This window comes from Eublepharis macularius, chromosome 9 (assembly GCF_028583425.1).
Source record: "Eublepharis macularius isolate TG4126 chromosome 9, MPM_Emac_v1.0, whole genome shotgun sequence".
In the NCBI taxonomy this organism is placed as follows: Eukaryota; Metazoa; Chordata; class Lepidosauria; order Squamata; family Eublepharidae; genus Eublepharis; species Eublepharis macularius.
This window is the reverse complement of record NC_072798.1, coordinates 81,327,355-81,344,838: the sequence shown is the minus strand read 5'-3', so window position 1 is coordinate 81,344,838 and position 17,484 is coordinate 81,327,355. Positions and strand designations below refer to the sequence as shown.

Below are 17,484 nucleotides of genomic sequence, written 5' to 3'. Positions count from 1 at the left end.
TTTGGCTGTCATCACTGCCACAGAGTTATGTTCAGAGATGTGCTCTAACTTGTATTCAGTCAGTTTCCCTGAGAGTTTTTTATCCACTTGAGCTCTAACAGTTTCCCAAGCCATTTCATTGTCCCCAGCACCTCAGTCAACCACGAAGCAGAACAAGCTATATAAGAGAAGGGACAGATTGCTTGGAAACAACCATGTCAATAGCCTGGGTCAAAGTTCCTAAGTTTAACCAGGGATCTGACAAGAGTACCAGCCTGGTCAATAGGGAACTCTCCAAACAATCAGAAAACAATTTGGATTCATTAGCCTCTGAGGGCAAGCCACCTTAATTGGTCTTCATGCCTGCTCAAGTTCTAAGTCCACTTGAGTCTACACCTCACTAGAGGACTAGCTGTGTTGATCTGTTGCAACAGGAAAAAACAGGAATCTTTGTACCCCTTAAAAAATAAAAGTAACATAGGTTGTTAGGCATAAGACTCTTATTTGTTTAAACCTGATCCAGTAATGATCTACCATGGTACGGTTGTTAACTGAAATATCCATCACCATGATGTCATCTGACATGCTTTCCAGAGAAGGAGAAAACCAGATCTATTGGAGGCCCCACCAAAACCTTGATTTAGATCTATCTTTCATACCAATTTTTCTATCATCATCATCATTTTTCCATTCGTTCCTCTTGTTCTGTCCCTGGTACCAGAAAACTGTGTTAGCAATTCCACAAACTACTTCAGTAAACCATTCACAAAAAATTACTGAATTCTCATATGATTACTTAATGGGACAAGACATAGCATATCAATGGTATTTTGCCAGGGCACCAATTCTCTTTTTTAAATAAGAATTCATTTGTTTTATCAGTTTGAATATTAATAGTGGATGAAATCAGTTGACAATACCATGGATTACAACAAGAAGTGGATCCTCTTTAGGAAGATGAGCATTCTTTGCACACACAAATTTTACAATACTGAGCTGCTCTACAACAGCTGACTGGCTAAAGGTCAAACATGAAAAGACTTCGCTTGAATGTTGCCATAACATGTTTAATGGGTAAAAATGCAAGCTGGATAAAATAATGCCTTGTTATGATGAAATCCTTTCTAGTGGGCCATATGGAGTGATGATAAATCTTACATCTGTCTGTTTCATGTTGAGTCCATGCTGGTATAACATCATCAGTATGAACTCTAGATAGATGGAAAAAATTTGAATGTTATATGCTGACTTCCCATATCATTAATTTAACAATAGTAATTATTGCTTTAAACTGTTTTTACAGCTTTGCTAGCCGCTATAAATATTCTAAATAAGTGTTCCTCAACTTTTTGAAGCTTGAAGCACTTAAAGAATTTTGAGAGGGAGTGATCACCACCACCTCAAAATGGCTACTCCAGGAGGCAGAGCCAAACACAATTCCTCCTGCATCACTTTGCAAAAGATTTGCATGGCAGCCACACTGAACCTACGAAACTGTCGTATTCACAGTCCAGCCATTGGTCTGTCAGTGTTAGCATTAACTGTACTTTGGTTGGAAATGTGGTCCGGGGGGAGCTTCTACTCCTGAACACTTATCTCCCCTCATGCAACAGCCCAGCTCTCAGGACTCTTTTTTTGATGAAGCCAAAGCTCCCTCTCTACCCTGCAAAAGAAGCTCATGGCAACAGTCATTGACTAAGGAAAGCTTACCGGTGCTCAAATGGCTATTGCTACTGTTGCAGCCATGGAAAACCCTTTCAGTTGAATGAGGGCAGCCACTAACACACCCTGCGTGACTGTGGCCCTGTTCTCTCTTTGAAAAGTTTGGTGGGTGCCAAGGGAAATAGTGGCAGGTGCCTTGGTGTCCATCTATGGGTGCCATGTTGGGGATCCTGCTCTAACAAAATAGATTTTTAACTGCCAGACACGTCTGTTACGGCTCACTCTTTCCTTAAGACAGAAAAGTGCTATTTGTGGCAATGTAATGTGATTTGATCCACAGTTGTCCTCTCACTAGTTGGCTTTAGGCAAGTCCTTCATCCTGAATGAACCTTACATTACTTCATATCCCTACCTAAGAGTATCCATTCAGATATTCCTGAGCTGAAATTTGCTTTTCAGAATGAGCTCAAAGATATTCAAAATAAACTACAACACTCACGAAATTTTGGGAGTAACAAAAACTTATCTCCCAAGATGTTGAGAGTGTTTCATGTTTGGGGGAGGCAGCTGGAACAATGACACTAGCAGAGGAGGAAAGAGAGAGGGGGGCAGGTCTCAGTTGTGCTGTGGGGTTGTTGTGGCCTGTTCACCTCACTTTAAAGATCCACCCAATGGAATTAATGGTTGGTAGACCTGGTGTCAAGAATAGGAGCAGGTCTTATGCCCCAGTGGGTCTCGGTCTCTCTCTCGGTCTCTCTCTCGGTCTCTCTCTCTCTCTCTCTCTCTCTCTCTCTCTCTCTCTCTCTCTCTCTCTCTCTCTCTCTCTCTCCAGTCCTGCCTCTGGGGGGAGGGAGTCATTTTAACTTCTTTATTTCAGCACGTTGTTTTCAGATATTGATGTTACCAAACCCAAAAAATATCCCTGAAACAGATTTTTAGAACAGTATGAAAGTTGGCTGGTTTTGCTACAGAGACCGTCTCCTGTCTGCTAAATACAAGTTGAAGACTATGAAAGGTTGCACCAATCACCACCAATCCAGTAAAATCATAAGGTCTATTAGTGGCCTATACTCACCATATTGCAATGCCAGGAGTCCTCGTGTGTTGCTAGTACATCCAAATCACAGGAGCCAGACAACTTTCCTGCATGTTTCCAGATCAGTAATGAAAAACAGAAGATAGCACTTTAATTTTATCCGGGGAATGTCATCCAAAGCTAATATGCTGCATGTGTACAACTATACATTTCAGCTGGCTATGCTTATGCTTTTTACTATCTTCTGAAAGAAAGGTGGTATGGCTCCATTAGCCAACTTAAATTTGTAGTGTGATCTCTAGTGCCTTTTCCTTTTCTTAATCCAGTTTGAACATCCGGCATTTCTCATTCTACATATGGCAGGAGTGTTATATGATTTTTGAGCATTACTTTGCTTGCGTGGGAAATTAATGTGATGGTCCAATAGCTGCTGCACTCTTTGGCATCCCCTTTTTTCAGAATTCTAATGTAGATTGAATGTTTCCAGTCTATGGGCCTGCAGTAGATTTTTCTAGTGCTCTGCTTTATAGGGGGGGGGAGTACTTAAACATTCTGTCCTGGGTGTGTGTGTGTGTGTGTGTGTGTGTGGAGTATGTAGTGTTCAGTACTCAGAGCAGGTACTGAAAGCATATGAAGGGTTTTTAAATAGAAGCAATTGTCTCCCACACATATCTGACATATTCTCAAATATTTCAGAACCAGTGCTCTCAGCTTAGAAATTCACAAGGCAAAAATAGCACACACTAAAATTAAGTGACATAAATAAAATTAGCAGCAGCGTTAACAACCAAAAAGCCACAACATCAAATCAGTAGTGATACTAAAACTAACAATCCTATAGTGCATCCTAAGAGCAAAACCAGATACTAATAAGCAGATATAGAATAAAATAAAAATAGGTTTATAAGTACCTGGCAAAGAATATTAACCTAGCTATAATTCACCAGGCAGATGAAGGAAGGGCATTCCCACATTCCGTGCCATTACAGAGAAGGCCCTGTCTCTGGAAGCCACCTTGTTTGCCCATTATTAAATACACTAGCAACAAAGCCCATCGTGGGGGAAAATACAATGGGCTCTAGAAAAGGGAGGGTGAGCGGGCAGGCATTCCCTCCTCCTCTGTCACTCATCCTGACCAGATGAAGAAGGGGGGGGGAAGCATGGCCACCTGCTCTGCACCTGATCCCAGCTGGGAGAATGGGGAGTGGGCATTGCCACCTCCACTCCTGATCCTGGCCGAGTGAAGGGGCAGGCCTTGCTGCCTGCTCTGTGCCTAATCCTGGCCAGGTGAAACAGGGGTGGGCATTGCCACCTGCTCTGTTCCTGATCCCGGCTGGGTGAAGAAGGGTTGGGCATTGCCTCCCACTCTGCGCCTGATTCTGGCTGGGTGAAGGGGGGCATTGCTGCCTGCTCTGTGACTGATTCTGGCAGGTTGAACAGGGGGTGGGCATTGCCTCCTGCTCTGCCCCTGATCCAGACCAGGTGGAGGGGGGTGGTCATTGCCTCATGCTCTGTTCCTGATCCTGGCTGGGTGAAGGGGGTGGACATTGTCACCTTCTCCTTGCCTGATTCTTACCAGGTGAAGGGGGGCAGGCATTGCCACCTGCTCCATTCCCGATCCCTGCCAGGTGAAGTTGGGGGCAGGCATTACCTCCTGCTCTCTGCCTGATCCAGGCTGGGGTGAAGAGGGATGAGCATTGCCTTATGCTCCACTCCTGATCCTGGCTGGGTGAAGGGGGTGGGCATTGCCACCTGCTCCCCTCCTGATCTCAGCTGGGTGACTGGCAGGTGGGTATTGCCACCTCCTCCACTCCTGATCCCAGCTGGGTGAAGGGCGGGCATTGCCACCTGCTCTGCTCCTGGTCCCAGCTGGGTGAAGGTAGGGGATGGGCATTGCCACCTCCTCCACTCCTGATCCCAGCTGGGTGAAGGCAGGGGCAGGCATTGCCATCTGCTCCTCTCCTGATCCCAACTGGGTGAAGGCGGGAGGTGGGCATTGCCACCTGCTCCACACCTGATCCTAGCCTGGGCTTCCCACTGTGACGTGCTCTCTGGAGGTCTGGCTGCCTCATCTGGGCTTCCCTCCACATCAGCGCCCTCTGGTGGTGCACCAGGGCAGGAAGTGAGTTGTCTTGAATACACTTAGCCTTTTACATAGGATTGCTCCCTCCAGACTTCTGTTCAGGATATGTATTGCCCTACCTAACTGCTGAAAAGGAGAGTGTGTTGAGTGTTATCAGCATAGTGGTGATTTTTTCTTCAGAGCTCCAGACATTTTCTTCCAATGATTTCATGTGTATGTTAAACAGCATTGGAGACAAAAGGAACCCACAAGGCCCCATAGTACAAATACCAAAGGGGTTCAGTAGTTGTACCCCATTACCAACATCTTGTATTGGTAAGTCAGATAAGACTCTGAGTGTATGCCAGTAAGTATCATCTCTTATGGTGACCAGAGCAATTTGAGTTCCAAAACAATTTCAAATAGATTGAAATTGATCTAGATAATTAGTGATATTCAAGAAATCACCGGCACCCCTGTGGCAGCACTTGCCCCCCAAGGGGGTATTTATAACCAATCTGGATTGGGGGGTTGCTTAATTTGGTTCCAGGAACAGCTGCTTCAGAAGGAACCTTCATGACTGTCTCCTTCAAGATGGTCTTGACCATACCCTCCTTCAAGGAAGCATTAACCACCTCTTGAACTCAATCAGCGATGATGTAATAAGCCAAGGTAGAAAGGGTCAAACGTACAGGTGGTAGGCCTCTTCCTTCCAAGGGTTCTGATGAAGAAGACCTTTTACCCCTCAAAGTGCTCTTGGACAGCTTTGTTCTGATGTGGTGGTAATAGAAAACAGTGCTTCATCACTATCATTGCCACCGAGTAGGCACAAAAATGTTTTCTGAGACTCATTATGAGTTTTGTTCCATTAACACTCAAGCCATCGGTCAGCCTGCTTTATCTCCCTAGCTTACCAGTAAATCAAAGAGCAGAATAGACTCTGCTGTATGAAATGGTGTGCCTAAGAGTGAGCATGTCAATTGCTGTAGTCATCTTCAAATACCAATAGTGTTTGCATGGTCTCTGTCCCCTTTTAATTTCCCTACTGTATCATCTGTACAGCAACACCTGCAATATTGCCTATGAGGTTTGATTAAAGCAATTTCCTTTGAGCCGGGGGTAAAATTCTGAAATACCAAACAAGCATACTACCTACCCAAATGAAGACAGTGGCAGTTAATGGATGGCATAGCCTGTGTGCTTCAGTGGTTTCCTCTTTCTTTTAAAACCAACTTTAGATAGTTGGATAGGGCTAGGAATTTCTTGATACAAAGAGGCTAGTAAAAAGTTCTTTACCAGCGGCCCACAAAACAGTAGATTGACCACAAGTTTGAGCGTCTTGTTCTTAAAGCACATACAAAGAGCTATATAACGAAGAGTTGTGGTCTGCTTCTCTTTAGCTCTCTTAGGTGTGATGCATTTTTTTCCTCCAGGTTCAAGCAGATTTCTTTTCTTGCTCTGTGTCCTAGACTTGGAGCTGGTTTTGAACTTGGAATCTTACGTGCTCAAAGGATATTCTCTACAGATTGATGAACAAGGTCTCCCATAACAGCCATGGATTTGCTGTTTTCTAGTTAATGGACAGTTCTGAAATGGACCTGTTTTTCAAACTTGAAAACAGGTTAAAAAATGGATTTGGATCCAACCAGCTGTGAGTGAAATGAGTTTATGGAGCAGATCTACCCCCCCTCAAGCCTCCAGTGACCCTAAAAAGCTGGTCTGGAGCCTACCCAAGAAAACAGTGGGATACAGCACAATGGGTGGTAGCTTGAAGGGAAATTAGCAGAAATTGTCTCTCCTGTCTTACGCAAACTCTAATGCAAACAGAGCAAGTGCTTGTCCAATAGGAGGAAGATGATTCCCCCTGTGCCACATCCCACTTGTTCCCAACAGCCGCCCAGCCCTGAGGGGCAGCTTTATAAGCAAAGAGGAGAATGTCCGGGGTCAGCAGCCCAGCCCCCGGACTTGCTGACAGGCAGCGGCAGGGGGCAGCCAGGAGACAGCAGTACAACCGCTCTGTCTGGCAAACAGAGCCAGAACCTGCCTACTCCAGGGGGAAGGGGCGAAAGGCCAAAGCCTCAGAAGGCTGGAGGGAGCAGGGAGAAGCCAGCTAGTCCCACCCCCCAGGGGGAAGAGAGGGGGCTAAGCAGGCTAGAGGAAAAGGGCCAAGGCAGGGGGAATAGGGACACAGCAACAACCCAAACAGAGCCCTTACCTTCCAAGGAGGAGAAGCAGCCACTACAGCCCAGAGCCACCCACTGGCTAGAGGACAGCAGCCTGGCTCAGGAGGTGCTAGGAGCCAAGCCCCTCCAGGTGGAGCTGCCACAGGCATTCTGGGGGAGGAGATGGGTAGCCCCGCCCGGCATCAGTGAACAGGCAGCACAGAAGCTGGCCAGGGCAGCTCCTCGCGAGCAAGGCCAGCCAGGCTCGGCAGCACAGAAGCCGGCTGGGGCAGCTCCTCGTGAGCAAGGCCAGGCAGGCTCAGCAGCACCGAAGCCGGCTGGGGCAGCTCCTCATGAGCAAGGCCAAGGAGACCTCAGCTGGGGATGGCTCGCATTCAATCCCACCCTGCCAGCAAGGCAAGGAAGCCAAGAAGGGATTAGTGGTAGGAGGGAAACACCTGAGGGAAGGCCCAGCTGGGCCAAGTCAGGAGATGGCACGAGCCTAGAAGGAGGGCGGGGCGGGGAAAGGAAGCCCTATATAAGGTGGCTAGGAAGAGCTCTGAGGTGGTGGGTGTGAGTGAGGAGTGATGATGTGGAGTGAGAGCAGTAGGATGCAAGGGTGGAGGCTTGGAGGAGAGTGCTGGAAGGAGGAGATGAAGGAGGATGCAGGGGGTAAGCAGGCCAGGTTGAGCAGGCCAGCGAGTGGACTGAGAGGGAGTCTGGGTGAGGTATACCGCCCCTCCTTCCACAGAGCAGGGTCCTGCAGAATCCCTGGCCCCCCTGTGACGTCAGGTGCAGACCGCCCAGTGCCACGCCCAGCGGCAGTCGCGGCAAGCCCTGACAAGTTGGTGGCCCGTACAGGGAAGGTCGTTCCCACACAGGCGCCAGGCGAGGGGATGCATCCCAACGCCACGGCAGAGCTCAGACCATGGCTAGAGGCACACCTGGATGAGATGTGGAGGAAGCTGGAGGCAACCTTCCAAGCAGCTCAGGTGGAGCTAGCACAGGCAGTGGAGCACCAGATGCAAGCCTGCACCCCTGCAGCCACCCCACCAGTGGTATGCGCATTTGCGTGGGAAATTAACCCACCAGCCGGCAAGGCGGTGCAGGGTCTGTGCGCCACCGTGAGAATAGGACGGCAGACCCTACAAGCCCTGTTGGACTCAGGGAGTGCAGTATCAGCAATTCATTCCCAACTCATCCCAGCTGACACCCCAGTGCACCGCTGGGTCCCGGTGACAGATGTGATGGGCCGCACCCAGCCGTACCCTATGGTCTGGATCACAGTGGAATACCTGGGAGCGCTCCGCCGCCTGGAAGTTGCCAAGGTGGCCCACTTACCGCTCCCTATGCTGCTGGGGAGAGATGCCCCGGGGTTCTCCAGGCTACTTAGGGAGGCAGCCGAGGGACTGGCAAACCCACAGGTCGCCCCAGCGCTGCAAGTGGAGGAGGCCCCCGACCCGGATGAGGGTCCCTCTACCAGACCAGGGGCAGGCCCGCTGGCCAAGGACCCAGTGGGACCCCCGGCCGACCGTCCCTTCTGCGAGGCCCAAGGGGCAGATGAGTCCTTGCAGCGCTTGCGGGAGACAGCAGCTCGTGAGGAGGACCGAGTGCAGGATGAGCGGAGGTCCCAACGGCTTCCCCGCATTGAGAAGCAAGGAGGGGTGTGGGTCCGCCTAGCCCGTGCCCCAAATGGCCAGGGAGAGATCCGCCAGCTACTGGTGCCAGCAGCTTACCGGGCAGAAGTCCTCCGCACAGCCCATGAGCACGCTTGGGCCGGGCATCTGGGGCACCACAAGACCCTGAAGAAGATCCTTGAGCGGTTCTTCTGGCCCTCCGTGAACGCGGACGTGAAGGCACACTGCCGCTCGTGCCCCACCTGTCAGCGGGTGGCAGCCCGGCGCCCACCAAAGGCCCCCCTCTCCCCGCTGCCTGTCATGGAGACGCCCTTCCAACGCATCGCGATGGACTTTATCGGCCCACTGCCACGCACGCCCCGGGGCCACCGCTTTGCCCTGGTGATTGTGGACTATGCTACACGATTCCCTGAGGTCATCCCGCTTAAGACGATGCAGACCCCGGGGATGATACGAGCCCTGTCCAAGCTTTTTGCCATGATGAAATCTTGACAGACCGGGGGGGGCCGTTCCGGGCCAAAGCCATGCGTCAACTCTGCCAGAATTTGGGGATCCGGCAGGTATTCACCTCGGCGTACCACCCTCAGACCGACGGTTTGGCAGAGCGTCTGAACCAGACCGTCAAGGAAGCCTTGAGGAAGATGACACGGGACAAGCCTCGACAGTGGGACCTATACATCGACCCCCTCATGTTCGCCCTTAGGGAGACCCCGCAGGCGTCCACCGGCTTTAGCCCCTTCGAACTGCTGTACGGGCGCAAGCCGCGGGGGATGCTCTCTCGGTTGGCAGAACGATGGGGTCCCCGCACCAGCAGCCCTGCTCCCCCCATACCGGAGTACATGAGCCAGCTCCGCGAGCGGGTGCAGCAGTCCCAGGCCGAGGCCAACCGCCAGCTGACCCACGCCCAGACAAAGCAGAAGGCGGCCTACGACCGGGGCGCAAGGATGAGGACCTTCCAAATCGGAGAGAAGGTCCTGGTACACCACTCGGTGTTCCCACGGGAGGAGGGGGACCCATGGAGGGGCCCTTACCAAATTCGGAGGGTGCTGGGCCCCACCACCTATGAGCTGCAGTGCGGGCCAGGCCGACGCCGACGCAGAACCCTGCACGTGAACCTGCTCAAGCGGTGGCATGAGCGGCCAGAGGACGGGTGCGTCTTGGCTGAAGACCCCTTAGACCTCCCAGACAGCGAGCTGCCATGGACTGCTGACGCCCCAGAGTTCGAGGAGCCGAAGGTGGATCCACAGCTCAACCCTGCCCAGAAGGCGCAGCTACAGGCCCTGTGGAGGCAAGTGCCCGGGGTCTTTTCAAGACGCCCTGGGGTCACAAACCTGGTGCACCATGCCATCCCCACCCAGCCGGGGCAATCTGCACGGGCAACCTGGCGACCCATCCCCCGGAAGCAGTGGGAGGCAGTGGATCGGGAGACGGAGGAAATGCTGCGCCTGGGGGTGATTGAACCGTCCCAAAGTGAATGGCGCAGCCCCATCGTGTTGGTGCCGAAGCCAGACGGGTCGACTCGATTCTGCGTCGACTACCGCGAGCTGAACAAGGTGGCCAAGTTCGACGCGTACCCCATGCCCCGGGCAGATGTTCTGGTGGGGCAGTTGGGGCCCGCACGGTACCTATCCGCCCTCGACCTAACGAAAGGGTACTGGCAGGTGCCAGTTTGCCCCGAGGACAAGGAAAAGACAGCCTTTGCCACCCCCCGGGGCCTCTTCCAGTTCCGCCGCATGCCCTTCGGCCTCCATGGGGCAGCAGCTACCTTTCAGCGACTGGTGGACCAAGTCCTGGGGGGCTGTCGGGACTTCGCAATGGCTTACATTGATGACATCGTCATCTTCAGTCCCGACTGGCCCACCCACCTGCAACATCTGGAAAGAGTCCTCACCGCGCTCCAGAAGGCAGGGCTGAAGGCCAACCCCAAGAAGAGCCACTTGGGGTTCCAAGAACTCAAGTACCTGGGGTTTGTCATAGGGGGTGGGCAGGTCCGCCCTCCCCCTGAGAAGGTGGCCTCCATCGGGGATGTCCCCCAGCCTCAGACCAAGCGTCAGCTCAGGCGGTTCCTGGGGCTCCTCGGCTATTACGGGCGCTTCATTCCCCATTTTGCATCCCGCGCAGCCCCCCTGACAGACTGCCTGAGGAAGGGCAGCTCTAGTCGCCTCAGCTGGACGCCAGAGCGGACGGCCGCCTTCCAAGACTTACGCACCGCCCTGTCAGACACCACAAAGCTCTGGAACCCTGACTTTGAGAGGCCCTTCATCCTGGCAACTGACGCGTCGGCCTCGGGCCTCGGGGCGGTCTTGATGCAGGAGCGAGACGGGGAGAGGGTGCCCATCTTGTTCTTAAGCCGCAAGCTCCAGCCAGCAGAGCAGAAGTATGCCACCCTCGAGAGAGAAGCCCTTGCCATCAAGTGGGCCGTGGGGGCTTTGAGATATTATCTGGCCAATAACCCCTTTACGCTGGTGACGGATCATGCACCGCTCCAGTGGATGCACCGCATGAAGGAGCACAACCCCCGCGTCCTGAGGTGGTACCTGTCCCTGCTGCCGTACCGATTCGCCATCACCTACCGTCGGGGGGCCAACCACATGGACGCAGACTTCATGTCACGGCTCTTCGAGCCAGACCCCCCCGAGCCGACGTCCAGGCTAAGAGGGGGGGTGTGTCCGGGGTCAGCAGCCCAGCCCCCGGACTTGCTGACAGGCAGCGGCAGGGGGCAGCCAGGAGACAGCAGTACAACCGCTCTGTCTGGCAAACAGAGCCAGAACCTGCCTACTCCAGGGGGAAGGGGCGAAAGGCCAAAGCCTCAGAAGGCTGGAGGGAGCAGGGAGAAGCCAGCTAGTCCCACCCCCCAGGGGGAAGAGAGGGGGCTAAGCAGGCTAGAGGAAAAGGGCCAAGGCAGGGGGAATAGGGACACAGCAACAACCCAAACAGAGCCCTTACCTTCCAAGGAGGAGAAGCAGCCACTACAGCCCAGAGCCACCCACTGGCTAGAGGACAGCAGCCTGGCTCAGGAGGTGCTAGGAGCCAAGCCCCTCCAGGTGGAGCTGCCACAGGCATTCTGGGGGAGGAGATGGGTAGCCCCGCCCGGCATCAGTGAACAGGCAGCACAGAAGCTGGCCAGGGCAGCTCCTCGCGAGCAAGGCCAGCCAGGCTCGGCAGCACAGAAGCCGGCTGGGGCAGCTCCTCGTGAGCAAGGCCAGGCAGGCTCAGCAGCACCGAAGCCGGCTGGGGCAGCTCCTCATGAGCAAGGCCAAGGAGACCTCAGCTGGGGATGGCTCGCATTCAATCCCACCCTGCCAGCAAGGCAAGGAAGCCAAGAAGAGATTAGTGGTAGGAGGGAAACACCTGAGGGAAGGCCCAGCTGGGCCAAGTCAGGAGATGGCACGAGCCTAGAAGGAGGGCGGGGCGGGGAAAGGAAGCCCTATATAAGGTGGCTAGGAAGAGCTCTGAGGTGGTGGGTGTGAGTGAGGAGTGATGATGTGGAGTGAGAGCAGTAGGATGCAAGGGTGGAGGCTTGGAGGAGAGTGCTGGAAGGAGGAGATGAAGGAGGATGCAGGGGGTAAGCAGGCCAGGTTGAGCAGGCCAGCGAGTGGACTGAGAGGGAGTCTGGGTGAGGTATACCGCCCCTCCTTCCACAGAGCAGGGTCCTGCAGAATCCCTGGCCCCCCTGTGACGTCAGGTGCAGACCGCCCAGTGCCACGCCCAGCGGCAGTCGCGGCAAGCCCTGACAGAGAAATCCATCCCATACACTCATTTTGCACTTGATTCGCTTCTTCATATCACAGATTTTTTCATGTATTGGCAAGAGGAATGTATATATTGAGATATAAATCAAGAGGAATGCATATGTTGTACAAACGTGCTACCGTCTGTTGTTTCGGTGCCTAGAAATAACATATTTCAACACCGGAAAATACATCTTCAAATTCAAAGCAGGATAGTTAACATGACCATAAGGATTATACTAGACAGAGGCCATAGCAGAGCCCAGCCAGCCAGAGGGAAAGTAAGAGCAGGTAGGAGGCATAGAAGATTGAGCAGCCAGTTTGTATGCTCTGTGTACGTTGGCTGAGCTCTGGCCCCTTCAGGTCTTGGATCAAGGTCCAGAGGAGCTGGGGAGCCAAGAATATTTTAATGAAGTGGCTGGGTTCAGGGAGAGGTGGGGAATGAGAAGATACTGAGGTGAAGGAGTAGAGTACCGTGTTGTGGCAGGAAGAGCCAGGGCTGTTGCTGGCGATTAAAAGACATGTATAAGAACAACAGTCGGAGTGTCTGGAGAGCAGGTGCTTTGGGAGGCTGCTGTTCTTTGTTTTGTTTACAGCATTAATAAGCCCAAGTGCAAAACCTTCCGTTCATAATAGCTGAATGTTTGCTCTGCTGTTGCTTTAGAACAGCCACAGGTGCCTCTCTTACATATACTTCCTTTCACAAACAAATACAAGTTAATACAGAAGCATAATGTATACCTTGATTTTAGAAGTCATCATGAGCAGGAAGTCATGCAGTCCTATGCACAGTTATTCCAGTCTATTGAAATCAATGGGCTAAAACTGGAGTAACACTGCATAGGATACACACGATACACACACTAAAAGGAGATGTTTACATATACTAGCAAAGGAATGTTTTGATTGCTCCCTCCCCCTCCCCCCCCTAATTGCCTCTTCTCTCTCCTCCTCTTCTGTATTTGACCAGTCTCTGTATCAGGCATCTGACGAAGAGAACTTGATTCTCGAAAGCTTATGCTACAATAAAATTGGTTAGTCTTAAAGGTGCTACTGGACTCTTTTTGATTTTGCTACCACAGACTAACACGGCTAACTCCTCTGCATCTACTGCATAGGATTGCACTATAATAATCCCAATATGTTGTTCAGTTGTACTGTTGAGTATTAAGAATCTTTGTGGGGCGGGGAGGGGGGGTTGTTACTTTTACATTCCCGCCCCCATCTATCCCAGGCATACATTTGACTGTCCAGGCAGCCTCAAACAGTTGCTTGCAGGAGCAGCAATTTAGGGAACACGAGTGAAACTTTGTGCCATCCAACAGTTACACTCCAAGATCTGCAAGATTAGAGAGCCAGCTTTGTTATCTGACTATAGAAGATGCTAGGATGCCCTTTTTGTGTCGGGCAGCGCAACACCGATGAGCAGCCAAGAAAATATAAAATATAAAAGAAATATAATTATTTATTCCACAATGCAGGGATGATTAAAAACCATGGAACAAAGTTAAACACCTAGAGACCTAGTAACATCAATAACATAGAGTCACAAAATTGATTGCACATATACTGAGACCAAACACATTTCAACCCTCTGTGCCTTCCTTAGTAGTCTAATTGATTATTATACACACATTAAAATTATGGCACATAAATATAAAATGTTGCATGTTCAGGCCAGGTAGTTTAAATATGAAACATTTATAGCCCCCAATATAAATCACTTGATGTTAATATCTACTTAGGTGGTCTCATTCCACAGAAGTGGGGCTCAACTAGCATTCTGTCCTGAGCCAGAGTTGCATTCTAACCAGGGCCGGCCCACCCATTGAGGCCCAGCCGGCATCTGCCTCGGGTGCTAAGGTGCCGGAGGGGGCGCCAGCCCGGGGGCGGGGGCGCACGCCACGGAGCTCAATTGCCCCGTGCTGCTGTGCCCGGCCAGGAGCGTGTGCCGGTGGTGGCAGCGCGGGGCCACTGAGCAGGCAGCTTCCCAGCCCTCTCGCCCAGTTGCTCTGTGCTGCCGCTGCCGCCACCGGCACATGCTCCTAGCTGGGTGCAGCAGATGCGGGCCAGGCACAGCAGGCGGCTGGGGCGGCGCATGAAGTATCTGAGCCATAGGGCCGGGAGGATGCATATCACTGCGCGCCACCCCACCCGCCTGCCCTGCCTGGCCCGCATCTGCTGCACCCAGCCAGGAGCATGTGCTGGCGGCGACAGCGTGGGGCAGCTGAGCAGACAGCCTCCCGTTCAGTTGCTCTGTGGGCCAGACGCAGCCAGCGGACAGGGCAGCTGGCTGCACCTGGCCCGCAGACCAACTGAACAGGAGGACTGGAAGGCCCCCCATGCGTGCACCCAGCCCTGTGTGATGACATCACACGCAGTGACGTCATCACACAGTCCAGCTTGCGCGCAGCAGCAACCCTTAAGCCGGCCCTGATTCTAACTATGTGTTCCTGTGCTAATCAGTGTGCAAATATTTAAACTACCTGGCCTAAACCAGCAACATTTTATATTTATGAGAAATAATTTTTGTGTGTGTGTAATAACAAGTTAGACTAGTGAAGATAGCCTGGAAGGCCAAAACATGTTTGGTCAATCAATTTTGTGACTTGGTTCTTTTATATGTGCCAACAATTTTGTGACTGTGTGTTACTGATGTTACTAGGTTTTTAACTTTGCTCCATGATTTTTAATCATTTCTGCACTGTGCAATAAATAATTACGTTTCTTTTATATTTTATTATTTCTTGGCCAGGCAACCTCGTTGGTTCCTGACTTGTTTATCAAGTTGGGGTTTTTTTCCCTCTTGTTTTCGTCCCAGTGCAACACCGAGCCAGCCCTGTTCTTCTGACTTTTCTACAGTTCTTTTGTGGTGGATTGCCATGGATCAGCTGTTTCCTTTTTTCAATTTGCATTCATTTTCTGCTGTATTTAAGCAACTTAAAAGAATTTGTTTAAACTTTTTAAAAATGCAAAGGATCAAACATTGCTAATTGTAGAAAACACCAGCATTGATGACAGAAGTTGTACATGAGTTAAGTATATTGATGATGTTTCAACATTTCCATCTTTGTCACGGTTATTAGGAAAATCCTACAAATGCCTTGGTTGTATAGAGGACTTCCTTCTTTTTGCTGTCTCCTGGCAATCTCAGAGTTTAAGTTGTTAGGCACTCAGATTAAAATTTAGAGAGTTTCATAAGGGACCATGTAGACTTTGGATTGTCCTCTGTGAAGACTTTTACCTAAAAGCATGCATTCTTCTACAATTTAATTGCCAGTCCCTTCCAATAATGTAGCAGTTGCTACATGTAAAGACATCTAGGCTTGAAAAAATTAAGAAAATTTAGAATTTTTTTCCTATGCTTGAAAAAAATTAGAAAATGAAAATCAGATGTTAGTGGAATCACTAGGTATTATTGAGATTAATCTTTTTTTCTTTATTTAATTGCTATCGGTATGTGTATTTTTGTTTTATACTGTTGTTTTCTATATGGTTTCAACAGAAGTCAAAATCAGGGTAATTTCTACATCTGCAGTCCTATGCACAGTTAGGAATACTTAGGCCTATGAAGTCCATGGATTTCATTTATTTTATTTAACAAAATTCATACTCCACCTTTCTGCCCTCTTAAGGACCACCAAGTTAACTACCAGATTAAAGCGTACATACAGTACTAAAATCACATTATAAAGCCATTAAAATCAACCAACAGACATCATTAAAACAGTTAAAACCAGAGCAATTAAAACATTTTAAAAAATAAAAACATTGAGCATGAAGGAGGAATCACTGAGGGTATGCCAAGCAAAACATAAAAAGTCTTCACTCGCTGGCAGACGATAGCAACAGAAGGGGACTCTGGGGAGAGAGTTCCAGAATATTTTGCCACAATTGAGAAGCCCTCTCCCAGGTTGCCACCTGTCTCAGAAAGTGTAGGTACCTGAAGCAGGGCCTCCAAAGATGACCATAGTGGTCAGGGAGATTCATAAGGGCATAGACGATCCTTTAAGCAAAAATAACTGAGTTTAAGATGGCAGCCTGCAGTTTCATGTTAATGGCTTGTATCCAACAACGTGCCAATGGAAAGCTGTGCTAATACAAGAATTTCACCCTCTTCCCCCTCCTCATTTCTACCTCCTAACCTGCATAGCTTGTCTTCTTGACTGGTCCTGCAACCCTAGAAATTATCTTCCTGGAGTGGGATGGGGGAGGTCATAAGGTACTGCAGGAGCAATGAGAATATGAAAGTATCTATGTTCTGTTGACACTTCTTTGGATACCATCCTGATAAATGCATGTCAACAGATGTTTAGTGGTTAACTCCATTTTAATTCTAATAGGAATGTTGAACCATGTTCTATAACTGCTTTGAGTGATAGTATGACCAACTGATCCTAAGTGTGTTCCCTTCCATTCAGCGAGGGGGACCCAAGCCCATGCACAGAACACTTTCTGGGATCAAAGCCCATGTGTGCAACTTCAGTTACACCCAGTAAGTTGTGAAAGCACTGCCAGATGAGTCTTGAGACTTGCGGCACCAAATATGTAAGTGCTCGTGTTGAGGTCTGTTTTGACCGAGGTGTATACTATGGGCAAGCCAAGATCGCATAACCATAGCATTAGGCTGCTCTTATGTTGATCTCAGGGCAGAACCACAAGCAAGTGTTGATGAACAAGCGTTGATGGTGTGTGGAACCCTTCTGAAAGGGCATTGATTAATGAATTTAATCAGTGCAGTTCAAAGCCAGCATGTGGCAGAACACTTGTCAGGGAATAAATTCAGTTTATTTTAAGCCTCTAGTGATGAAAGCTAGGGAAGTAATTGAGAACTATTTTTGTGTTTTGTTTTTCAAGCACTTTTGTGCAATGGAAAGTTTCACAAGCACTTGCAAGAGATTTTTGTTCCTTTGGTCATCCGCTACATTGATCTCATGGAATCATCCATTGCCCAGTCTCTTCACAGAGGTCTTGAACAAGAGTCATGGCAGCCCGTCAAGTAAGTGTTTCTGGAAGGCCTAAGCCAAAGTCCCAATTTGGTTTACACTACTCCTCAACTGTCATTTTTTACAATCTATTTTTATTGTACTCCTGCATTGTTTATTTCTTCACAGGACCATCACCAACAGTCTTCCCAATGTAGCTCTTCCAAAAGTTCCAAGTTTGCCTCTTAATCTTCCACAGATACCTAGCTTTTCTGCACCAACCTGGATGG

General features: G+C 50.1%; 1 protein-coding gene across 1 annotated transcript in view; it reads left to right on the top strand.

Moving 5' to 3' along the window:
- The window catches only part of CADPS2 (calcium dependent secretion activator 2), a 474,548-nt gene that overhangs the window by 364,318 nt on the left and 92,746 nt on the right, over positions 1-17,484 (top strand). The window contains exon 19 of the mRNA XM_054988125.1: positions 17,127-17,268. Within this exon, the coding sequence (XP_054844100.1) occupies positions 17,127-17,268 (142 nt within the window). The remainder of the gene's footprint in view (positions 1-17,126; positions 17,269-17,484) is intronic.